The sequence below is a fragment of the Strongylocentrotus purpuratus genome, unplaced genomic scaffold (assembly GCF_000002235.5).
Source record: "Strongylocentrotus purpuratus isolate Spur 01 unplaced genomic scaffold, Spur_5.0 spur5_scaffold_5, whole genome shotgun sequence".
Classification (NCBI taxonomy): Eukaryota; Metazoa; Echinodermata; class Echinoidea; order Camarodonta; family Strongylocentrotidae; genus Strongylocentrotus; species Strongylocentrotus purpuratus.
In genome coordinates, this window is record NW_022145611.1 from 13,330,468 (window position 1) to 13,357,339 (window position 26,872).

At 37.2% G+C, this 26,872-nt stretch overlaps 1 protein-coding gene across 1 annotated transcript; it reads right to left on the minus strand.

Moving 5' to 3' along the window:
• Positions 1–703: 703 nt before the first annotated feature.
• LOC575323 (general transcription and DNA repair factor IIH helicase subunit XPD) lies at positions 704–23,767 on the minus strand. Its single transcript, XM_030999388.1, is given in 23 exon segments — positions 704–2,383; positions 2,750–2,862; positions 2,865–2,892; positions 9,108–9,167; positions 9,785–9,939; positions 11,015–11,087; positions 12,923–13,045; positions 13,934–14,025; positions 14,435–14,498; positions 15,072–15,173; positions 15,600–15,669; positions 16,188–16,257; positions 16,585–16,706; positions 17,214–17,382; positions 17,903–18,036; positions 18,411–18,507; positions 19,153–19,276; positions 20,035–20,151; positions 20,627–20,743; positions 21,224–21,337; positions 21,978–22,118; positions 22,784–22,883; positions 23,665–23,767. Coding segments are annotated over 23 exon segments (2,283 nt in total). The 5' UTR covers positions 23,670–23,767; the 3' UTR covers positions 704–2,290.
• Positions 23,768–26,872: the final 3,105 nt, after the last annotated feature.

Genomic DNA, 26,872 nt, shown 5'->3' on the forward strand with positions numbered 1-26,872 from the left:
ATCACATAAGATGTATATTTCACTAATGTTATCATAACTATGAATGAGTCTTATCTTCTTTATTTTGCTACCTTTATTTCTTTCTCCTTTCTTTCCTTGCTTTTTCTTTTTTCTTTCTTTGGCCCTTCCTTTTTTTCTTTCTTTCTCTCCTTCATATCTTCCTTTCCTTTTTGTTTCTTTAAATTGGCTCATAAATTGGATATAAAATCAAATTAAGCACACTAAATATTTACCTTAAATCTGCTTTGTACATTATACGATAGAATTCAATTGTCCTTTTCTGCATTATCTCCCATCTGAAATACATACATTCATATATTATTTTTCATATTTTTGTTATCAACTTGAACTGGAGTCATTTCTCAAAGCTATTTGACTACGGTACTCTATGACATGACCCCCCCCCCCCCCCCCCCCCCCCCCCCCCCCCCCCCCCCCCCCCCCCCCCCCCCCCCCCCTCTCTCTCTCTCTCTCTCTCTCTCTCTCTCTCTCTCTTTCCTACTATTCCATATTAATTTCTCTTTTTCTTTTCTCTCTATGAATTCAATGTTTCATTCACAACCCTGCATAATTCACAATTCAATCTTGCTTCTCCAATTTTTTTCTACAAGAAAATATTCGAGATCTAGGCCCTTTTTTCACAGTGACCATTACTCAACAATGAACAATAAAGCATAAAAAACAAATACCAGTAATGCAATACTTTCTTGTGTTTAAAAAAAGTTTAATTTACATATTTTACACATGATATGTGATACAATTCATACTGAAATATATCAACTTTCAAAAAGACATGCAGAATCATTTTTTTTTAAATTTTACATGGCTTGGACTTAGGATCATATATTCTCTCCATCTGTTATCATCAGGGTTGTGAATTAACTGCACTGGTGGAAACATTTTAACTTTTAACCCTTCACATCTGTTTGGCATTAATAACTCTATGAAGAGGTACAATGTATACAAATTAAGATCCTCGTGGCTCCAAGCACACGATATATCAGTTATCCATACATGAGTGAACATTGCTAGTTCCTTGTTTTTGCATTAAACTGTGAATTCATAACCAAAAGACTTTAAGTCTAAGTAGAAGCACAACTTACAGAATACCTAAATTACAACAAAAATTTGTCATCAATGACACGGTACTATAACTGTTATAAGCTACTGAAATCCTTGCATTTGATTGGCTAATAGCAAATTTATTATTACTAAGAAGTTTTATGAAACAGGGTCCTCGTGGAGTGCATATACTACAAAGTAATCCTTGAGCGATAATCATCACTTAAAAACGCCTAGAATAGGTCCTTTGTTGCATATCTATAATACTAACATGTTTGCTTTTTAAACCAGCATATGAATGCAATTTCTCCATTCTAAATGTACTAAGTTCCAGGCATCTTGCATCTCATGGTCCAAAATGCAGCCCATAAATTTAACATTTTTCAATTCCATATCACGCATGTTACATGATTCAGAACAGCTCCAAAGAATGAAAATGGAGCTCCAAACTGTAAGGCCTTGGTGGATCAAAATAAAGCTCCTGAGTGTAAGATTGCCAATTCCATGCCTGAGTTGATAATCAGTCATCAATGCGATAAAGCTCATCTGAGTTATGTTTATCTCCTGATGTCATTGTGACAGACTTGTTCCTAATGATCATTGTTAAACATTCATGGCTCTACATTGACTTCTGTTTCATTTAATATATGAGGGGGAGGGAGGGAGGGGGGGGGGGGGGCTTCTTTGGGGTCATGAGTGGATTTTTTGTGGTCAGTGTGGAGTTAGCTATTCAATGTCAGACTTGATAATTTGGTCCAGCTCCCGAGAGCAAGAGAGAGGTTATCTTAGGAAAATGCAGGCACCAAACTGTTCCTGACCATCATTTGTAGTGTTCCTTTGACCTTTGACATCTCACAAGCTCAAATGCACTCAACAAAATGGTTGATCCCACATCAGACCTAAAGCACCATTTGGTCCATTTTCTTCTTCATATTGTCTGACTCTAGAAGCTCAAATGTTGGAGACATATGTCATGCTCATGCTGGTCCTAGTCTTTTCTATTCCATGTAAGGCTTGGTGAACTGTTTAATCCAGCCTCATCTTCATCTTCTCTGACTCTACTTACTCCAGTATGAGAAGAGACATGCCTCACTAGTCCCGGTCGTTTAATGTCACGTCAGACTTGGTGAATGTTTTGGTCTAGCTTTGTTTTCATCTCTTCAGATTCTTAACTGTTCAAGTGTGAGAAGAGACAAGCCTTGTGGGTCCTTGTCTTTTCAGTTCCATGTCAGACTTGATGAACGGTCTGGTCTAGCTTCTTCTTCATCTCGTCCGATTCTAATTGTTCAAGTGTGAGTAAAGACATCCCTAATTGGTCCTCCTGTCAAAGAACAATTACAGAATTAGATTTTTCATCTGCTAATGTACTGCATTTTGAGAAAAATTATCTAATTTCATTGTGAATTCTTCACATCATAGCAAATGTTTTAAAGGGTGACATGCATTTTACAATGTTTGATATGAAGCAATGCTAACCATTTTCCCCTATATGTGTATGTTAATCATCTACTTTATCTTGTAACAAAAATGGCATTACCTATACATTGCAGTTCTAGTGTCCGTACAGAAAATCTATCATATTATATCATTCTTTGAAAGTTTTAACTTAAAACTGCATATAATCAACAAATCTATAAAATACAGATCAAGACATGATTTTTATTAGTGATAAAGCAGAACCACTAACCCTCTTGAATGGCTGAGCCATCTGGCGTAGAAATCGTTTACTGATCTGCACAGCTTCATCCGTCGATAGATTGAGTACGCTGTCCTTCAGATACTCCTGGATCCATCTTGGAGCTTCCCTCTCTTATCTGCTCTGGAATATCTCTGTGGGATAAAGAAAAAAACAATTACATTGATGAAGTTATCTAGGTAATAGCCTAAACTAATTTGGAGGAGATACCTAAATACATACCTAATTTCCTATAATATTGTTTTTATCTTGACATGGAAATAAATTAATGAAATAATGACGTATCGTATTTGGGGACCAAACGTGAGAGTTTTACTCATACATGATGGACCTTTACACCAACCTTGCCTGCTATACGCTGATGACAAATTGATCGCCCCATTTGTTTTAAAGGCAATACTTCCTTTAAACCGTGTCAAGTAATTTATTTCAATTGAATGAAATTTGTGGCAAATGAGGTACTTATCAATACTGTCTGATAATTATTTTGTTATCTGATCCAAACACAATCTTTTATTTTCTATACAAACAGTTCCCTCACTGTAAATAATACAAAGTGGTGAAAAATCTACAAATATTTAGAGCGTTTGAGGAAGGTTGTTTTTTTTTGGGGGGGGGGGGGGAGGCAGGCGCGGATCCAGGATTTCTTAGGGGGGGGGCCCAAATTTGAAATTATGCGAGCCAAATATTGGTACGTAATGGTGACCAGCAGTGACGTAATGCAGGGGGATGTAGGGAGGGGTGAGTTTCCCCCCTCCCTCCTCTGCAAAGCGCGGAAGCTATATATGACGTTTCATTAAAGTATTAGAGAAAGAAGACAAGTCGTTGTACCGTTCTCGACTCTTAATTCACCCCCCCCCCCCTCCGCGCAGCGCGGAAGCTTTGACGTTTCATTAAACTATTATTGAAAGAAGACGATTCGTTATAGCGTTCTCGAAAATTATCCTCGTTTGAATGCAATTTTCCCCTCCCGCGTGAAGCGCGGAAACTTTTACGTTTCATTAAATCATTGACGAAAGAAAACGATTCGTTGTACCGTTCTCGACTCTTAATCCTTGTCTTAATTCAGCCCCCTTCCCCCCCCCCCCCCCCCCCCCCCCCCCCCCCCCCGTCTCGCGCGAAGCGCGGAAGCTTTTACATTGCATTAAATCATTGGAGAAAGAAAGCGATTCGTTGAATCGTTCTCGACTCTTAATCCTTGTCTTAATTCAACCCCCCCCCTCCGCGAAGCGCGGAAGCTTTGACGTTTCATTAAATTATTAAAGATAGAAGACGATTCGTTGTACCGTTCTCTATACTCTTAATCCTTGTCTTAATTCAGTCCACCCCCCCCCCCCTCCGCGAAGCGCGGACGCTTTGACGATTCATTAAATTATTAGAGATAGAAGACGAATCGTTGTACCGTTCTCTATACTCTTAATTCTTGTCTGAATTTCAAAGATGTTTTTTGTCTGCTACTTTTTCTCCCTACGTCCTCTTCCTTTCCTCTCCTCTCTATTTTTTTCTACCCCCCCCCCCCCTGGCTACGCGCCTACGGTCAGATAAACAAATTTTGATACCTTGTCCGACCCGAGAAGCTCAGGGGTTTTAGGCATTTGATTACGGTCAGATGAACATATTTTTATACCTTATTTGTGACACTGGCAGGACACTAATTGGCGTGAGGTCCAGCGGGCGAAGCCCCCAGAAAACAGGGGTTTTAGGCATTACATTTCCGTCAGATTAGCATCCAGGGGAGTCTAGGGCCCTTGGCGGGGTGCAAGGGACGGAACCCCGGAAGCTCAGGGGTTTTTAGGCGTTTAATTTCGGTCAGATGAGCAGCTAGTTAACTATTCTTTCTCTCTTTATTTCTATTTCTCTTTACTATACCTTTTCAAAAAAAAGTGGAGGGGAGGGGGGGGGGGGGGGGAGCTCGAGGCTTGCGATTCCAGCCGATCCCCGGGCCCTAACTTTTCTCAAGAATCATATTTCTTGCCTGGCTGTAAATTTAGGAACTTGTCATTTTCCAACAAACGCATACAAAAGTATAATTTACTAAAAACTGAGGAAAAATCTCGGAAAGAATTCAGCATTATTTGTAAGCCACCGTTATGGAATTAGAAATTAACCACGTTTGAATTTGAATTCCCCAAGCCCCCCCCCCCCCCCTATCAGTACGCCAGTGCCCCCCTTTTCTTCTTTCTCTTTTTTATTCTTTCCCTTTCTCTCCTCCTTAAGGTTTGCCGAGGGGGGGGGGGTGGGGGGCAAGGGCCTTTCGGTCCCCACCCCGATCCACACGTTGTTGGCGGGATTAACCGGAACTGATCTCACGTTCTTTTCACCCTTTTCTTTTCTTCTTCCTCTTTTTTGTTCCCTTTTAGCTCTCCTCTTTCCCTTTTCTTCTTTCTCTCTTTGTTATAGCGGGGGCGGGGGAGGTAAGGGCCTTTTGCCCCTCCTCGATCCACCGACGGGAAAATTGCAAATGATATCCCCTTTCTTTTCTTTTCTTCTTTTTCCTTCCCTTTATCTCCTCTTACCCTTTCCCTTTCCTTCCTTTTCTCTTTTTTTTTATTAGAGGGGGGGGGGGGGGTGCAACAGCCTGGGAGGCAAGGCCCTTTCGCCCCCCCCCCCCCCCCCGATCTCCTTCTTCACCCGTTTCTTTTCTTCTTCCTCTTCTTTCTTCTGGCGCTACACCTCTTACAAAAACAAAATGCAAAAATATCCAAAAAGAGAGGACTGCAATGGGGAACTTTGATTTAAGCTACGCGACCATTATTCTCTCAATTCCTTTCACATTGTATCTCATAACCATGAGAATTGCCAAGCTATTGTATACGTTATTTCGTTACACGAACACACACAAACACAAGCACACACACGCACACACACACACACACACACACACACACACAAGATCATAACCTGCACGAGTCTACAAGGTGTGAGAAAACTCTGATTCAGGAAAGAATGCAAGGGTGAAAGTAAAAGCGAAAAAAGTGGACACTCTCACATGGCTTCCATGGATGCCGTCTTTGTTCTCTTTTGCCTTCTTCTTACTCCTTGACCGTTCGCGCATATTTTTTTTTACAAAACTGTTTAGCCATATATAGTTCATGTGCAAGCACGTATACCCAGGGAAGAGAAGGTAATAGAAAAGGGAAAACAAAAAAATACATAAGGAGAGTGCAGAGGATATGGAGAAAGAAAGACAAAGAAATACATAAGAAATACATAACCGAAGGGCTTTTAGGCACCAAATTACGCATCTAGGGACCCGCCTTAGGCCCCTTGGTTGGGTCCAAAGGGCAGAGCCCCCGAAAGCTCAAGGACTTTAGGCATTTAATTACGGCCAGATGAGCAAACAGGGCCCGCCTTAGGGCCCTTGGTGGGTTCCAGGGGGTAGAGCCCCCGGGAGCTCATGGAAAAATACTGCCATTTTAGCAATACTTGTAAATCACTGGTATCAAATTAAAAATAACCCATGTTTAAATTGTATTGGGGGGGGGGTTACTGCCCCCCCCCCCATCAGTACGCCAGTGAAAGAGGCGGAGGTGACGGAAGGGACTACCCCCATAAAGCTGTATGATAAGTCTTATATGTAAACCCCTCACAGGTTTTTGAAGTTTTGTTGTGTTACAAAATTACATTCTTTAGCAAAACTACAGCATAAAAACAAGCAATATACTTTTTTCACGCTTCACTTTTACTTTGCCGATATCTAGTGTGCAGTCCGAAGGGTTGTAAATATTTACTAGGTAAATTTTAGTTTGACTGAGCAGGAAGGGACTTCTTAAAAGAGCAAGCTGAATATTCATTTTTGGAACACTGATCTATTTCTATAACTTTTAATCTTGTTAACATACAGTGTAATTTGTACATACGTGATACCAACAGAATACATATTTTCTTCAATATTTACTTGTATATTTTTAGGATATTATGCGAAGGAGCGTAGCGACCGAGCGAGAAGATTTTAGCATTTCTATTAGTCTAAACGCTGTACTCTTGGGCCCACCAGAGCCTTAAAGCGTGTTGCAGTCTTTAGTCAGTATTTGCTATACATTTTGTTGGTGTGCACTTTTTCAAATTATCCATGGGGGACGATCCCCCTCAGAAAATTGAAGAAAGACGTGTACCCCGTCCTTCCACCTATTTTGTGTTTTGCTCAAAAAACTATCCACAAAAAAGGACTATGTATGCCCCTTTTGTGAAGCGACCTATCAATATTAATGTTCACATATCAGTCCCTTTTTGGATTGCCCTCCTCCCGCCCCCCCCCCCCCCAGAAAAAATATTATCACATTGTTACATGTGTGCACAATATATATTGATGTGTCAACCTTACGAAAGTGGTGTTTTCGTAATGATTATTGACCTCCTTTAAATTTATATTTATATGGAAGACTTAAGAAGACAACTGTTTACAGTCCAACTAAGGGTGTAGAGCATATCGTGTAGACTAAAATGTGCAATGTTGTTCAATTTCTGAATTCTTTGTTTAAAAAACTTGCTTGCTGTCAATAGTGTATACATTTTTTATACGTTTCAAATGTCTAGTCTGGTTAAAAATAGCATTTGACACGTACTTCACATTGATTTATCTTATCGATAAGCGAAACGATTTGCTTTAGTATCATATAACAAATATAACAGTAATGACAAGTATGGTTTTCCTGAAAATTGCATCATACAATGTATATTCATTGTTATGGAAAATGTTGTATAATATACAACAATGGGCATTAACATTTTCCAGACCATTGATTTAATAACGTTTAATATTGAAGCTGTTGCCCTTTGAATATACATGAACTTGAAATAATAAGTAGCCTTGAAAGTGTCGCAATAAATCATGTGTGAGTGAGCTTGAAGTTTAATGGTGTAGGTTTGTTTGAAACTGTATAGCCTTTACTCTGTTTTTAATGAGATATATCTCCAATCAAATCAAATCAAACTGAGTGATGTTATCGTACAACTAAACAATATCAATCTTCTGTTCTCCTAAATAGGCCTGGGAAACTTGAAAATTGCATTACAATGTGAATTCATTGTCAGTGAAAATGTAATACAATACACAACAATGGGCAAATAATTGTTTCCAGACCAATGATTTAAGTAAGAAGAACTTACATTTTATATTAAAACTGTTGCCGCTGTATATATACATCAGGCGCGGATCCAGGATTTCTTAGGGGGGGGGGGCAAAATTTGAAATTATGCGAGCCAAATATTGGTTCGTAATGGTGACCAGCAGTGACGTAATTGGGGTGGGTGGGTGGGTGCAGGGAGGGGCAATTTCCCCCTCCCTCCTCCGCGAAACGCGGAAGCTTTGACATTTCAATAAATTATTAGAGAAAGAAGACGATTTGCTGTACCGTTCCCAAAAAATAATCCTCGTCTGAATTGAGTTTTCTTCCTCCCGCGCTAAGCGGAAGCTTACGTTTCATTAAATCATTAGAGAAAGAAGACGGTTTGTTGTGTGGTTATCCCCTTTTTTTTCTTTTCTTCTTCCTCTTTTTTCCTTTCTTGTATCTCCTCTTTTCCTTTTTTTCTTTCCCTTTCCTTGCTTCTCTTTTATTTTTTGATTGGGGGGGGGGGGCAACAGCCTGGGAGGCAAGTCCTTTTGCCCCCCCCCCCCCCCCCCCCCCCCCCCCCCCCCCCCCCCCCCCCCCCCCCCCCCCCCCCCCCCCCCCCCCCCGATCTACTTCTTCCCTCTTTTCTTTTCTTCTTCCTCTTCTTTTTTCCCTTTCTCTCCTCTTTCCCTTTCACTTCTTTCCTTCTCTCTCTCTCTTTTTTTTTTTTTTTTTTGCGGGGGGGGGGGGGCCAAGGCCCGCTCGGCCCCCCCCCCCTGGATCCGCGCCTGGGGGGAGGTCTATTTGGCGTAATGAAACATGCACAGAGAATAATAATAAATACAGTTTATGTTAGAGTCAAAAAACTAAAAACATAACTGCCTGGGGCAGGTGCACATGAATATAAATATAATCCATCCTTTCATTGACACTGAATGGACAGGAAGTTCACTTTTGAGCTACCCTAACTAACCTTTGGTCATTGTTAACATTCCACAGGATGTGTGTACAGCCCAAACAGATAAGATCTATGACAATGAAGTTAAATGTTGATGTGTATGTTCAGTAGTGATCCCTATGTGTAATGTGCATGCTTTGTGGCAAAAATTTAAAAAGTGGTGTACAATGTGTGTCAGTACTTTTCATAATTGAATTAAAAGTGAACAAAGTTTAATATCAATGTATATATATGTACAGCAGTGAATGCAACGTGTACGGAGCATTCTTAGTATTACAAATTGCAAATGAGTGGGCGTACTCTGCCTAGAATAGTGGTCAGGTTTATGGTTATAAAGTACCTTGTCAGCAAAGACCATGATTCCATAGTCTGTCTTCCCTCTCAGAGCTCGTCCAACACACTGTGGACAGACAGTCAAGATGGGAGAGGAAGTGTAAAAGGAATGAAAAATATAACTGTGATAGCTTTAAGGATGCAAGGACATATTTGGGGCGATAAATAATTTTATATGATTGCAATTTAGACAATTTAATTTTGTTTCAGTGCCTGTAAAGATAACAATATTCAAAGTCTGAACAGGTCTTAAGTAACTGATAGAGGTAAGGGTGTTCCAAAATAGTGAGTCGCACAAGAGTGTCACAGAACTCGGAGAATCAAATAAAATCAAGTTCAGATTGTAGTTGTCCAACTGATAATAAAGTTGGGTCCAATTAGTATGTGGGCCTTCTCTTATTGGGCAAGTCTAAGGTATGTCCCGTACGTTACTAAGTATTACTGATTTGTACTATGGATTCTGGAATTGTGAACAACATGTGAAAAAACAAATTTGACATAAAAATACCATCATATTTGATATTTAATTCAAAATCTACTGAGGATCTACAACTTAATACAGTCATCAGATACAGTGAAATCTTAGATGTGGTCCGTAACGTATGGGAAAAAATTGCTTGGACTTGGCCTGGGATTTCTCACAACTCTGGAGGTTCAACCTACAATACACAGCTCATAGCATACCTGTGCTGCATGCCTCATTGCATCAAAAGTGAGGAAGTCATTCTCTTTGATCTGATACTGATCTCTCAGGTATTCAAGACGAGCCTTCAGAATCCTAGACTGGGTGTAGACGTATGGTATACCCAGCATGATCACTGCTCTCCCGTAGTGGTGATCTAAACATGGAGAATGTGAAGATTTACAGTTAAATCATAAAGATATTAATTAATATTAAGAATTTCTCTTTGATCTGATACTGATCTCTCAGGTATGCAAGACGAGCCTTCAGAATCCTAGACTGGGTGTAGACGTATGGTATACCCAGCATGATCACTGCTCTCCCATAGTGGTGATCTAAAAATGGAGCATGTCAAGATTGAAAGTTAAATCATAAAGATATTAATTAATATTAAGCATTTCTCTTTGATCTGATACTGATCTCTCAGGTATTCAAGACGAGCCTTCAGAATCCTAGACTGGGTGTAGACGTACGGTATACCCAGCATGATCACTGCTCTCCCGTAGTGGTGATCTAAACATGGAGGACGTCAAGATTTAAAGTTAAATCATAAAAATAGTAATTAACATAAAGAAGTCATTTTCTTTGATCTGCTTTTTAAAATCTGATGAAAAATGGAGCATTATATGATAGAGATTTATATCACTAAAACATTAGATTTGATTCAATAGGAGGTTCTTTGCATCATTCTAACAATAAGAATTTCTTTTACATTATTTATTTATTATTGGAAACTTCTCTATTTGTAACATCTGTACCAGCACATACAAATACAACTTTGAGTGCCCAATATGTAATGGTTCCAGTTCTAGGAAGTAAGAATTTATTTTCTCAACAAAAAGAAAATAAAGGGAATTCACTGAAGAAAAATTGTAATTGTAATATAGAGGTATTACTTCCCCTAGGCATCATCCTTAATATCATGATGAAACCTGGCCATGAAAATTGTGCTTACATGGACATAACATCAAAGCTCCCACCAACTAATCCACACATCCATCGGCAATCATAAGAATTGTAAGGAGATATAGAATACAGACACAAACATGTTTAAAGGATGTCTCTTGTCCAATTGCATAACATGATATGCGTGTTTTCTTCAGAATGTCTTCAAAAACATTTGTAATTGCAGATTTTAACTTAATTTCCATTTCGCTGTAACTGATCACTTCTAGAATATTCCATTTCATGTTGTTCAGGATTCAATTTAACATGTAGCAAGCCTGACTTACCAAAATCAATTCCTTCAGACACTTTGCCTCTGGCTACAGACAGCAAGATGGCACCTCGTCCATTCTCACAGGCCTGCAAAACAAATGAACGTAATAATTGCACAATGCTTCAGACTGACACATTCTGAGAATGCCGATACCCAGATTGAATAACAAATTATACTTCTTTGACTTCCCTTTAAAAATTTGAATCTCAATAATAATAACAACAACAACATTAATATCAGCAGTAACAACAACAAAATTGATAACAACAGCAACAAAAGCAGCAGCAACAACTACAACACCAACAATAATGAGTATTTATAACAAGGGAAACGCTCTCGGTGGTCTAGCCTGCATAACGCAATTCAATATGATTAACCAGAAGGTCAATGACGTAGCGCTCATCCGCATCTCGCAACAACAAATATCGTAAATTTTATGTGGTACACTTTTGAACTGGTCAAAAAATAAAAATTTGATGCCCTGGAAGGGACATAATTTCATTTCATTTGCATTAAGTACCATAAATAATCAATGGAGCAAAATCTCACAATTCTGTGTAGAAGTTTAGTGTTCCAAATTTAGCTCTACCAGATAAGGCAAACCAAATTAAAATCGATCAAGAAATGAGGGAAAAGAAGCAATTTTTGTTATTTTTGGAATAAATTTGCATAAATTACCATAATTAATTAATAGAGAACAATTTCAAAATTCTGGGTAGAAGTTTAGTGTACCAAAGTTAGCTCTACGATATAAAGCAAACCAAATCAAAATCGGTCAAGAAAGGGAGAAGAAGAAGCCTTTTTTGTGATTTCGAATAAATTTCATAAATTAGCATAGATAATCAATTTCACGATTCTGTGTAGAAATTTTAAATCCCCCTCCTAGCCCTATCATATGAAACAATCAGAATCAAAATCGGTTGAAAAATAACGAAGAAGAAGCATATTGAAAATCTTGATGTTGATGCCACAACAAAATCTAAGTTTGTTGACCTTAAATGACCTTTGACCTTAACTTAGTGACCTGAAATTCTACTCACATGATTGGGGAGACTTGATAACCCTATAGTCCAAGTTTCATTGACTAAGAACTTATACTTTCAAAATTATATCAAAAATTCAAAAACTTAACCTTAGGTTAAGTTTTCGATGATGATGCTACAACATAATCCAAGTCTGTTGACCTGGAATGACCTGTGACCTTGACTTTGTGATCTGAAATTCTACTCACATGATTGGGGATACTTGATTACCCTATAGTCAAAGTTTCATTGACTAAGAACTTATACTTTAAAAATTATATCAAAAATTCAAAAACTTAACCTTAGGTTAAGTTTTTGATGTTGACGCCGCCGTCGCCGCCGTCACCGGAAAAGCGGCGCCTATGTCTCGCTTTTTGCTACGCAGGCGAGACAAAAATGCCATATCCATTACGCGAAATACTCAGGGCACTGTTTGATATTTTCTACTGTGCAAGATTTGTTTTAATTTAAATGATTTTTAACCTTTGACTAAACTTCACTGTAGATAAATCTCCTTTTTATGGTTTAATATCTAATGGAAGGTTGGATCTGTTTTCAGTGATACTTTTGTTGGTAACATAATTGGATAGCAAGTTCCTAGAAAAATTAATTTTGAAAAAATAATAAAAGAATATCATAAAAGAACTGTGGAGGTACATTAAAAATGTAATTATTCAAAGATAATTGTTTCTATGGACAAGGGCTTTTCATATTTCAACTTTAAAATTTGATGTCTTAGATTATTATAAAACAAAGTATGAATAAAATGTGATCCAAATTTCCATCAATGAAATTTACAAATGTTTTGCTCGTAATATAAATCTATTAAAGGTCAATAATCTTATTCATCCTGTAGCTTACAAATGGCAAGGGTTTAAGGGTATAGATGTAGCACTCACCTTGTGGTAGTTGTTAAGTGCAATACTGGTCTCTGCAGCATCCTGTGTCTCGATGAAGAGAAGTTTATTCTTCTGTATGCTGTCAATGATCCCCTGCTCATACCAGGTGGCAACTACCGACTCCTGTGATGTAAAACAGTTCAGTATGGTTCGTTTGGAATAATCTTTAATACTCACTTCAGTTTATCAGTTTAAAAGACAATGCATATCTAACAGGGGTGCCGCAGTCAAGTGGATACATCACCGGACTGTGGATCACAAGGTCTGCGGTTCGAGTCCTGACGTGGCACTAATGTCCTTTGGCAAGACATTAACTTACATTTGCCACACTCAACCCAGGTGATGTAAATGGATACCTGGCAGGCATTAATTCCTAGATATGCTAGAGTGCCGTAATGGGTGCCATGCTAAAGCCGGGGTAATAATTGTGAAGCGCCAGGAGTGTCAAGTCTGACAGATATGAGCGCTATATAAGAACCCAATATTATTACTATTATAAACACTTGATATTATAGATATTGTTTGCTGAGAGCCAAGCGAGCATTAACTCGTATCTTTTCACGCAGAATGTTGATGTTCCTGCCTTCAGCAGGTAATAATATCAATGACAGTGGCAGATAAAGAGGAGGTGCAGGGGCATCCCCCTCCCCCACCCCCATCTTTTAAGGGGGTCAACTCTAACAGTAAAACCTGAAGCACACGCCCCTCTCATTTTTTAGACCAACTCTAACCATGCAGATACTATGTTTGAAATTCCTTGTTAGGGATATTGCTCAGTTAGCAACTATATCCACATGTGAAGAAAATATGTTCAGTATGATAAACAATGCACATTTTTATCTCATGGGATCAAGACGGATGTAATAATCATAAATAATAACATATTAAAAAGGGTCACACAAATCAAATGCCTCTTGATATTCATAGTTGTGAGAAACAACTAACAACAGAAATATCTTGTTTTAGAAGACATAGTGTACTTTATCATCAAGTCCGGCTAAAAGTACTCACCATGTAAGTATAGCTGGTGAAGAAAGCTACTATTCCATCAGGGACGATACCTGAAAGTTCAACTATGAGATTGCCGTAGTTCCTGATGACCGCTGTAAAACAAAATGAATGTATTCTAAATATGCATATGAGCAGTCAAATAGAGACACACCTACTTGATCTCGTTACCTCATATATCACTGAATCATAACAATCATAACATTTTGCATTCAAGGAATATCAAATATTTTCGTCACAGAAAAGTTTGTTGACATACTTTTGCTTGAAAATAAATGGCAAGCGATTATTACCCACTCTCGGAGAAGGAATTTTAACAGCCATTTAGAATTCTGGACATCTCAATCTTTATACTATCACCCTATAACGGGCAAATTGTTTTGGGGGCTTTTACGTATTAAACATTATGCTTCAACTCTGTTGAGAGGTGTTTACACTACATCCTTTGACTTAACTTTAGTTTACATCTTTAGATACAACCTGGAAGAAGAAAATGATACATACCCACATCTTCTCTGCTCTCAAACCTGGATGATATTGTTACTTGATCGTTTCCTCTTGCTACAATCTGAATAAAAATAAGACAACTCAAAGAGTTATAACATCTTTCTGTCTAGTATACACAATCAATTTTCAGAAAATTAGTTTCCTTCTGTAACTGTCCCCCCTCCCACATGAGCATTAATACTGAGAAAGTGAGGATATTACCACTGTTCAATGCTTATAGGGGAAAATTCATCACCCAATCTTCTAATACATTTACCTACAAATTATTACCTCCATTGATTACTAATAAAACTGAACGACAAATTGAATGAATGAATGGTCAATCTATCCGACAGTCAATCAGTCCATCTATCCATTCATCAATTAGTCAACTGGAGGGTCAATCAGTAAATCAGCCAGCCAAATGATAAGTAAGACTCTTTTTTTCTTTCAGCCAGTTGAACAATACATAGGTCAGTGGGTAACTCAGTCAATCGCCCAATAACTAAAATATTCAGCCAGTTGACCACATAGTCGATCAATCAGTGACATGGTCAATCAATCACTCTGTAATTTAACGTACCTAACTGCACCAACTAATTACCAAACAAACCATTCAACTGAACCCATCCATGCACACATCACTATTACTCACGATTGGGCAGATGCTACTGCGTGATAGAGTCATGGAGAAGGAAGCCATCGACACAGGTCTGAAGTCAAGAATCTTGGGATACATATCCAGTGGTGAAAGTGTCTGTCAACAAAAACAAAAAAACAAAAAAGATAAGAAATCACTTCACCAAAAACACACACACTTTGCACAACTATGGAGGTAAATCTGCCTAAGTGTATGCAACAGCAAAATTTATGGGAAATAAAGCAATAGGAATATCACAGGCCGGCATCTCGTATATTCTTGGAGAATGTGACTTATAAAGCATATCCCAAGATAAGTGCTCTCCCCTTAAACATTAAGTATCTGTCACTTGGATAATGTTTGGAAAAGCAATTGATTTGCCACTCAATAAAATGTTGGCCTTGCCATGAAAAGTGATTAAACAGGGAAATGATACTTAACTATGAACTAGCTGTTATGTTTCGTAAGATCAAAGGTTGAACACTGACACATGAACTTTGACCTTTCATCCTAGGCCACAAAAAGGTGGTTTATTATACTCACCCCTGATGTAATGACAACAGACTGAAACCTGTCAAATACAGGCTTAATGGCTATAGAGGCATCCATACAGCTGTAGAAATGTAGTGGAAAGAAGAAATAGGGGTTTTAGGACATATCTGGTGAAAAAATAATTAATTCTTGAAACTATGAAATGCTACCAGGAGCAGTAGTGCGATTTACTAATATATTCAAATTTATGCATACTTTTTTAACAAAAGTTCTTCTCGACAACCTGAAAGCTTACCAGAGGCTTGCCTGACATAGTAACAAGTAATATATACACACTGGGTTCTTAGTGTTGTAGTTCATTCCGAGTCATCAATGACAGGTTAATGGAATAACTCATCACTAGGTCCCCATAAATACATACATTTGAATATGTTGGTAAACCTGTCTATTAGAATTACATGTTGAAAATAATTTTGCGAGATCTTTCTCAGAAGAGCATTCATTGCAAAACCAAAAATTACAAAAACAGCTCAAGGTAAACGCGAAGCTTCATATCCTGTATCATTAAATAGATTACACAAGTAAAAACGCCAACTTAAAACAAAACTTGCACAACTCTTTGGTTTACAGTGTGCTTACCTGAAATGAAGTACTGGGTTTGAAATGGTTGGTGTTTTGTCATCGAAAGGTTCTATGATGAGGCTGAAACCTGCAAAAATGATAGAAAATATCAAGATAAATAAATAGATACAGCAATTCTTTGTATTCAGGCCCTCTCAATTACAGTCAAGTTGCCTTTGTGTTAAATGGCGACAATGCAAACAATGGGTAAGGTCAGGGGATCGAGGTGTGCATCCTAAGTCACTTTTGTACGTGTTTTACCATGCACAAAAAGTTGTGATATTGCACGCTCAAGCACATAATATGAAATGACATGACAGCCTCGCAGCCAAAGGGATGCCCTTTAACAAATACCCTATTTTACGGAATCCTCAATTTTTTGGCATGAGACACAGAAGAAGAGAAAATAACATACCTTTTGTGTACGTGCTGACCAGAGTAGCAAACCCTGATACAGCCACTAAAGGAGACATGTTATCCTGCACGTCTGTGAGCTCTAAGGTACGTAGCAAAGAATGTAACCGCTCTGCACAGAATCTGCATTCCAAAACACAATCAAATCAATTATCAGCTTTGTCTCCTTTTTATACTTTGCTATAGTAGAACTAACAATAAAGGAATGGCATTAATGTCATTCTTATTATCATTCTATACATTTCCATCATGAATCTACTCCATTTCATTCATACATTATAAACTGTACATCTAAAGAAACCTATGTGACTTGTGATCGCTTGACTCAATTAACCCCAAATCTATTTAGTTTACTCTTGTGTAACAGTGATCGCTGATCAAAATATGACGATCAGTCTTCAGATGCTTGAGATACTGTGACAGAGAGTAGGCAAAGGCATAAAAATGACAAGATTTACAGCCTAGGCAAAATATATACATATAATAAATAACTTCAATATATGACCTGTAATTCTAAGAAAACACTTCTATGGTATAACAACACATCAGATTCCAATCATATCATGAGAAAAATGAATAAAATGATGAGTGATTGAAGTTTATGAAAAGAAACTAATTTTGTTATCCTACCTGAGTGGCTTTCTCTCAATGCACACTTTGGAGAAAACGTCTTTGAGGAATGATGCTGGTGTTTCTGAGATGACATGCTGGACTCTTAACCTTGTCTTCAGGTATTCCACAAACCTTCTCAAGAAGCCAATGAAATGCTCCGCAGTACGGATGTTACCGGGTACAGCCTCTGTGTTAGAATAGTGGGAAATCAGAGCTTACATGGTGATAGCTTGAAGCATTTTAAACAACTTATTCAATCGTGCACATCTAGTATATCATGTCCCTGATTCAAATCCGGAACAAGGACCCATTCGTTGGATGGACACCAAAATGGGAGTCCTAGACATAAGAAATCATATTTGACAGATACATCTCTGTAAACCCCCACAAAAAACTACTCCTGTAAATAAATGGGCTATTCTCATTAATCCACAAGTGCAAGAAAAAATATCATTATCAAGATTAATAAGCTTTATCTAACGCATCACTTTATTTAAAGTCCAGGCTTGATGCTATCCTACAATGCAAGACAGCATCTTTCTGTACATCCACAGAAGATTGAGAATTATACAAGACATTCAAAGAAAGCTCCTTCAAGCAAAGAAAGAAAAGTGGATCCACTGAAATAACTATGACAAGACTTGCAAAGGCTTAATTAAATTACTCATGAGAGGTGATCCCCCAACCAATGCCCTTTTGCTACTCACCGTCTAGCACTTCATCAGGGAGTGCTGGATTACTGAGATGTACATCCGTCTCTCTTGCTCTACTTGCTTCTCTAAGCCCATCCACAAGCCTCTGGTACTCTTCCCTCAAGCGCTGGGCATCTGTGTCTTTGATACTGTTTACAACAGAAAATGTAATATTTTTTCGAATTAGAATTCACACATTTCAAGGAACCCACACTGGCCTGAAAGGAAAACAAAATTTCAAGTGGATAGTTAGCTTACAGTATATAATAATAATAATAATAATAGTGTAAACTGATAGAGCGCACGAACCATCCAGGGACGCTCATGGTGCTAGCTCAGCAACAGTTCTACTTAATACAAGTAAAATAAATGTTTATTTGATAATAGAGTTATACTATCAGAAACTCAAAAAAAAAATTGCAACATTCTATGGGTTTGATTTTGACAATACATAAGAATTCCTTGTAAAGGAAAAACATCATGCTGACATTACCCACTTGAGCTTAACAATGAATCAGCTTACCGATTGATATGTCTGGTGAGGGAATCCAAATTCTGGTTACTCTTATCCAACGTTTTTCTGCTGATGTTCACACTCATGGACTCGATACATACGTTATCTGTGATGAGAATAATAGACAGGTTGTTAACCCACTCACAAACATGCATATATTCAAATCAAATAAACTATATGATGAAACTTTCAAAATAAAATTCACATAAATCATGAATTGAAAGGAAATATATCACCTTATCACCAATTTATAGACTATTCAGTAACATTTTTGCTTATGTAGTTTGGATTATTCCTTGATATGATACTAGAATACTTAATGTCTTCAAAGTGATGAAGGAAGCTTTTCATAAAGAAAACTTGATTCCAATTTCCATCTTAAGTTAAGAAACTTTTATAGAGGTTTTTTTGTAGAGGTGTCGTTGTCGAGTGGTTACGTCGATCACAAGGTCTGCGGTTCGAGTCCCGCCGCGGCACTAAAGTCCTTTGATAAGACATGCATCCACATTTGCCACACTCAATCCAGGTGATGTAAATGGGTACAGTAATTAATTCCTTAAAATGCTAGAGTGCTGTAATGGCAGCACAGCTAAAGCCGGGGTAATAATCTCCAAGTTTGGAAGCACTTAGAGACTTAATTTTAATTCACTCTATATAAAAGCGGAGTATTAATATTATTTCTCAGATGAAGAACAAAGAGCATGAGGATCAAAGATTAATGACAAAATCACAAAGAGGGTTATAAACTTACCTATGTTGTGAGCTTCATCAAAGATAACTGCGGATTGCTTTGAGAGTTCTTTGGAGACCTGTTCTGCAATCTTGGGATCCAGGAGGTAGTGATAACTGTACACGATGATGTTGGCATGAGTGATCTGGGAAAAAAACAGACAGAGACAGGTTATAAGACTAGCTTAACCCCTTGACAATTGAATTCTCAGATTCACATAGGCTTCATACAGGGACTACCCGGTTCCTGGAGTCAATGGGTTGATTCACAGGTCTAGGTTATGTTACAGATCTTGGTCCCAAGGCAATTTTTTTGTAAAGACAATAGTAACTTTCAGATAGTGACAAGGTTACTTCTTCATAATTAATTGTATACCCTTCAAAAATATTTCTATTTCTTTCATTTCAAATAAACTACACAATTGTTAATGTTAGTAAGCATGAATTTATTCTTCTCAACCAATTTCAGACAATTTCACACCTTCTTGGTTAATGATTGTCTTTATGTCAAGGTTATTCAAGCAATATACGAAAATGCAGTCCCAACGAGTGAAAAAATATACTAGAGCATAGGAAATCTCATTAAGTGTGCTGGAAATCTCAAATAAAATTATTGCAAAAGTCTATTTTAAAAAAATGCACGATTACACAACATAAGACATCAACCAAAATATATCTGTGAATGCAATAGGCATATCTACTATTTGTATATATTTTGGAAAAATGAGAAATAACCAATCTCCTATTAAAGTATACCCACATCAGTTGATCAATGAATGAATTTGTATAAATAAATTGTGATACGCCAACAAGAAAGACCAATCAAGAAGTATCCACTGTGAAATATTCACAGCATCAGGGATGTGGTCCCATCTATTGTGTTAATGTAGTAATGAGTTCTTACTGTGTATCTGGCCAAGAAGTAAGGACACCATCCATTCTGTCGACCTATCTCTTTCAGGTCATCAAGACTATAGGCACCAGGTTCTATGGGAGAATCACGCCCGGCGGCATCAAACTCCTGTTATAAAAATAAAATGAATTATATCATATTTAAACAAAAATACTTTATAATTTTTATCACTTGTTTATATGCGCTATAAGAAATTATCACGTTTTATTACTACTCTGTAACAAGTGAACAGTTGTAGGTAATAATCAATGATATAAAATAGGAGAAACACAGAAATCGTACATAGATTATCAATTCAAAAGATAGCACAGGCGCATTGGACTTTGAACAAAGAAGAGCTTAATGCGCAGTCATCCAAGATGTATTTGTAAACATCTGGCAAAATTTTCATCTCTGAACATATTTTTGCCAGAGCAGACTTGATGCACACTGACATTAGTTCATCTAGTAATTGTATCATGGACAAAAATGATTCAATGTAGATTTAATGTAGGAGAGCTCTACTAAACACCATGGGAAATAGAAATAAGTGGGGAAAACCTGTGCAAGGGCACTGGTCCTTGTATCTGTGCATTGTTATTACCTCATAGAAGTCGCAGATAGGAACAGCTGGATCATGTTTCCTACGCTCTCTGATGTAAGATGCTGTGAGGGAATGGCACTTGCTGTCGACCACTTTCCCAATTCTCTCCTTACTAACCTAGAATATATAATATACATTAAAATAAAAATACAGATATGGGTGTTTTATTGTTTAAAAGAAGAAATCCAGCTATTCACACTGTATAAAAGTTATCAATTCATTTGAAGTACATGTATAATAACATGACAGCAAGGAGACAAAATAGCAAATGTACACAAGGACAGGCTTTCAATAGTCTCAAGAAATAGAGAAATATTTCGTCACCATTCATAAATCTGATTTGATAATCCCTATTTAATATCACAAATGATGTGAAAAAACATGTTGGACAGTACTAAACAAAATGGTTCACAGTCAATGTATCCAAGGAGGGATTTCCTATTTCATTCCATATTCTAGATTAAATACTTGGAATTTTGTACTGTTACATTATAAGGCTTTCACATAAAGGTGTTTCAAAGACGTAAACCACAGTATCTTGTTCCTTTTTATTCACGCCTAATATCGATTCACTCCAATTCTTATCCACACACTCACCTCTGGATGTATGCAGAGGTTCTTCCTGGAGCTGAGAGCCAGGCCTACAAAATTGGGTTTCTCCCCAGTCTGTTCCTCAATGTAATCTAACAGTCTTCGCAATTCTTCCACCGCCTGAAAGAAAATAAATATTCGGACAGTGAATTCTTTGATTCAATAGAACATGTAGTACAAAGCACAAACACAAGTCATTGGTTTAATCTGACAAAATGATCAACTAGATTGTGAATGGAAATACAAGGGGTGTTTCAAGACTAAAGAGTAAACACTAAACACGTTCAGGTTCAGTATATAAGGAACCATTCATACACTGGAATAGCAGACACAATAATTTCTGTCTTCATATTTATAATACTCAACAAAGACTTATCTCTTTCACAAATTCGTTCCATTTAAAGATGGCTCAATAGCTTTCAATTCACAGACCTAAAAGTGATATTTGTACAACTTAGGAAGGGAGTACCGGTACAACAATTTCTGCACACGCTGTGCCCATTTTGGTTGCATTTACCATGTATGGCCTTTGATCCCTGGAGCTTTAAAAGGTAAAATAAGCATTAGAATATTAATATGTGTCATTGTGTTTATACATGATAAACTGGCAAATCTTTAACTTTTTAGCATAGTTTTTGTCCATGAATATTCTTTTCAGCTACAAGACATACTGTTTAATAAGAACACATACATGTAGCAAAGAAAAATCTCACTTTGCAGCATAAAAGCTAATCCACTTGGCCTAAACAGGATTATATACCTTTTCAATTTCAGGAACTGTTCTTGAGCAGTAGATGAGTTTGGTAAGTTCATGAGGATTGGCCTGAATGTAAGCGACGATAAGAGCTAGCAGAGAAACAGTCTTCCCTGTTCCTGATGGCATCTCAAGAACTCCATGACCCTAGAAGATTTGAAAATAAAACAGATCAATCTCTAATACTATTGCAACAACCTTAGACGTATTAACTCTGGCGCAATTACAATACCCTACTGTATGTCCCATAGGAATCATGTTCAGGTTGTATAATGAATTTTCAGAAGTCTTTGCAATTCTGTATTTTTTTCTTTTCAATCTAAATAAAAAATATGGAATGAATGGTGGATTCTACTTTGTGATCAATCTGGACAAATCAAAACTTTAAAACCTATATTAAACTTGACTGAATGCCATTCAGGTTTCCTGAAAGCTTTTGAAGTTAATTAATAATTTTACACATACTGTACATGTGTAAATTCAATAAGTAAATTCAATAAGCTGCTAACAAGAAATCTCACTTCCAAAAGTATTTAGAGACCTATCACTTTTCAATCTAAAGAATACTGGCATTGATCATCAGTCATTATTTTGATGATTAACCTCCATGGAATACATACATTTAACCCAAAATAAATCCTTAAAATCTTTATGAGATATGACCAAAGTTAAAGAGGGAGTGATCTTTACAAATATGGAGTAAAAGCAATTTAAGCTTACATTGGCAACATCTCTCTCCTTTCTTTTTTTTAAATTGATGTTAATTCTTTATTTTTAATTTTGTTTAACTTACACTTGTCAATAAAACTCACCTTGGCATCTAGAAGCTTTTTCAGCTCCATCATGTACATAAACTGCTCTGGGTAGATGTAGTCATAGGGGAAGTGAACTAACAAACCATCTACGTTGACCCTGTGAAGAAAGAACGTCAAAGATTTGTTTCATGTTACCATGCCTATCAAAGGTACATTGTAGACTGACGATCAAGGTTAAAAATAAAATGCTTACAATGTAATGAGAATATATTAATTGACAAATAAATTAAATCAAATTCACTTAAAATGATGACAGCATTGATCTCTTTTAAAAATAGCAGTCCCAAACAGAGACCAAGACTTATTTTATCTTCCTTGTTTCTTCTAGTTTTCTATTTTGCTAGGGAAAAACATATATATACCCACGGCCCACATAGTCATAGACATACTGAGCTGACATATTCATACTCAGCTCAGTACTCAGTCATAAACAACAAAATTATATATTTCTCAGTCACTCAGACGGTTAAGAATAAGAAGACAAAAGAGAGCTGCCTGTGCCTGGCATGCTTATTCACTGGGCTCAGAGAATACCACATGTTTGTGGTAGTTCCTAGTCAATTTGGTAGAGCATAGAGTAAAATCTTGGTGCCCTGTTCCTGGCATACAAAGCTCACGAGTACGAGTCACAATCACGAGGAGGAGACGAATATGAGCTGTCTCCTCCTCGATCTTCCTGCACCAAATGAAGCCAGCGTACCGCAGCCCTCGAGCATGCCGAGCCTGTCGGACTGGCAGAAACCGAGGCTTTGGCTGAAAACTCGCGTGGGCATGCATGTCTATCAAAACACTCACACACACTGACTAACAGCAAGCAATTCACCATCATTACATTGCAATCATTCAATTCAATAAAATAGTGAGAAATTACGGCTTACTTCATTGTTATTTGTTGCTCCTTTTTATCAGATTCAAGTTGAAAATTTGATAATTCGAGACAAGATCCGTGGCCCTACTTCTGAAACTTCGAGGAGAAATCATGCGAAAGTGATTATGAGAAGCCGCTGAAGAAATGTTCCAAAGTGCAAGAAAATAATCCAATGTTTAATTCCCATTTAAAAAATGTCAATATGTATAACATTTACTTTAATATTTAGATTATATCTCTTGTTTTAAGTATTAAAATGATATATATTAAACATCATGTACAATTTCTTATCTTCTTTCTTCTTCTTCTTCTTCTTCCTCCGTTGTTCTCGGAGATCTGCAGTTGTAATGATGTAATGAAAACAGAGGAAAACTTATTGTACTCGAAGCATTCCATAGAAATGCAATTATCATGTGGATTGCGACAGAAATGTGATGTGAGATCCTTACAATATTTCAGTGAATTTTTTGGTATATAATTATCGTTGTCTTATATTTCGTCACAGATCATTTGGATGTTGCCAAGAAGAAGAATAAGCCCTCCTTTTGCTGTATAGACCAGAACGTAAATCACACCGAGGTAAATATATTGAATTTAGGCTTCACAATTATTTTTAGTCATCATATACCCCATTCACAGTGGCCTCAAACACCGCGACAGCAGCGGGACTGTCCCGCTGCTGTCGCGGTGTTGTCTTCAGTGTGAAGGCTCGGACCCGTTATAAACTATCGCGGGATAACACCGCCTAGCGATAACGCCGACACAAACTATCGCTAGGGACGCCTAGCTACAGCAGCGGGACAGTCCCGCTGCTGTCGCGGTGTTTACTCAGTGTGAAGGCTCTCCGCTATAACACCGCGACAAACACGTGTGATTTGTTTACTTACCTATCACTGACCTCTTTTCTACAGCAATGGGGAACATAAAGTGAAATAGAAATAAAGTAACCAGTGGATTCAAATTGATTTTATTATTATGTAGGTATTATAATTATCCATATAAAAATATTTCACACTTCAAAAAATTAAAATATTCTGACTGGAAGCAATAAAAATGCTAGTTTTTTAAAAAGTAATATGATCGAGGATACAAAAAGCAACTTGACATGTTTACCGCGCAATTTCAAGCAAGTATTTCCGGTCATATCGGGGTCACTCGCGGGTCATGAGCCATGCATACACGTGTTTGTTACGGAGGTAATAAAAATCACCCGCTGCAGCGTGAATGGTACATGATATTTATCACGCTGCTGCAGCGGGATAACTTTTCTACTGTGAATGCATTTGTAGCGGTGTTATGGCGGTGTCGCCGCTCCGCTACAACGCCGCTACAAATTTCAAAACCACTGTGAATGGGGTAATACTCGGATAGATACTGACATCAAATGTCATTGCCTGGATTAAGGCTTGGGCTCCATTAAGCCTCTGCAATTTATACACGCATCTAGCTGCTTGTTATGGCCTGCACGATGATGATGATGAAATCACTGAACATGAGATGTAACTTTTCTTGTTAAGCGTATCAACATTTCTACTCTATAATCAACAACAAACATGATATAGATCTAGTTGTCATTCAGATGATGCAGTCTTTTGCTACATATTTGTAGATTTGCTTTGATCTAGACTAGCTAGACCTGGTTACGATACAAATGGCCTTTGTATAAATGTAATTTAGTGAAGCCTTTTAATTTCATTGGAAGGCTATTTTTAATAAGAGAGAGTTAATGCTTGCTCAAAATTATATAATATAACTTCTATTTATTTCTATTGTTGCTGTTTCTATTTCAGACAGTCATGTTTAACTTCAGCAGTTCTGGTGGTCGCCGCCTGTGGACGGGAATGAAATGGGTCATCTACGCTGAGATTGGGTTCTTTGGAGCTGCTTACTACGTATGGCACAGGATGAATACGCAGCAAGGTGAGTGTAAATTATTAACAGGCCTCATCTGCATTGATTGCCTCACGTTTAAAAGAAGTTTAGATTTTTTTGAGGAAGGGGGGGGGGGGTATCTGTGAGGAATCAAGGGTTATAACAATTTAAGACTTAATCAGAAAGTGTATTAAGCATCATTTATAAAGTGATTGATTTCTCAACCTTCATTGATATTTTGAATCAAACTGAATTATATATTTGTTATGTCAAAACTCAAAACAGAAAGGACAGTCATGTTTTCCTCCTCTCACTCATTCACCAATACTCCATACATAGAGCCATAGTATATGGCTACACTGTTTGATCGAGATGAACTATTATCACTGAGATCGAATTAGACAATCCCTTTTTTTTATAATACCACATAGTCTATGTTTTATTATTATATAATTTGTCTGAAATGGGTGCCATATGCTTATGGGAAATACCAATAATATCTTATATCCATTTTGCTTGGCATGTCAAATTTGTATAACCTTTACAACACTTTGGAAATATGCCAATGATTAAAAAATCAATCCATGCAAGCCTAATTTCATGTAGGATATAAAATTTGCTTCCCAATATTACCCACAACTATTGTCTACTGAATATGTATTGTCTAGATACTTGTTGTATGCCAATTTTTGAATGATTTCTTGTCTAATTTTACAGATTTCAGGAAGTACATGCACGAGAGTCATCCTAAGATTCTAGATTGTAAGTAAAGGAAACAAATCAAGTTACTACCTTTTAAAGATAAGATTGCATTGACAGTGTTTATAAATCACAGTTAATTTTTATTTAAAATTAAAGGAAACAAATAGATTGATTTACTACCATATTCACATTGTTTGCATACTTTTAAACAGAGGTTGTATTAATTGACAAACTGAAAGCTTGCCCAAGTATTTTAGTTCATTCATTAATGACAGGTTAATGGCAAAAGTTCTCCTGACTAGGTCCCCAGGAAAAAAACATCCATAAATTTGAATATGATAGTCAACCGGTCTAATGTCTTGAGAAAATGAGATGTAGGTCCTTACTTTCATAGATTCAAAATGACAGCATTATATGTCACATTCAATCCTTTTAATTCTTAGAAATAAAATTAAAGGGACAAATAACAATGCCCCCTGTATGTAGCCTCTTCATAATTAGAGGCCTCCGAAAAAAACTTCACTGGCCTGTAAAGGTTAAATGTTTTTATGAAGGAAATATTTAATATAGTTGATAGGAAAAAGTTAAATCTCATCTTTATCATTGCTTTTTTTGTAATGATTGTTTACAGTATTCTACAAAGG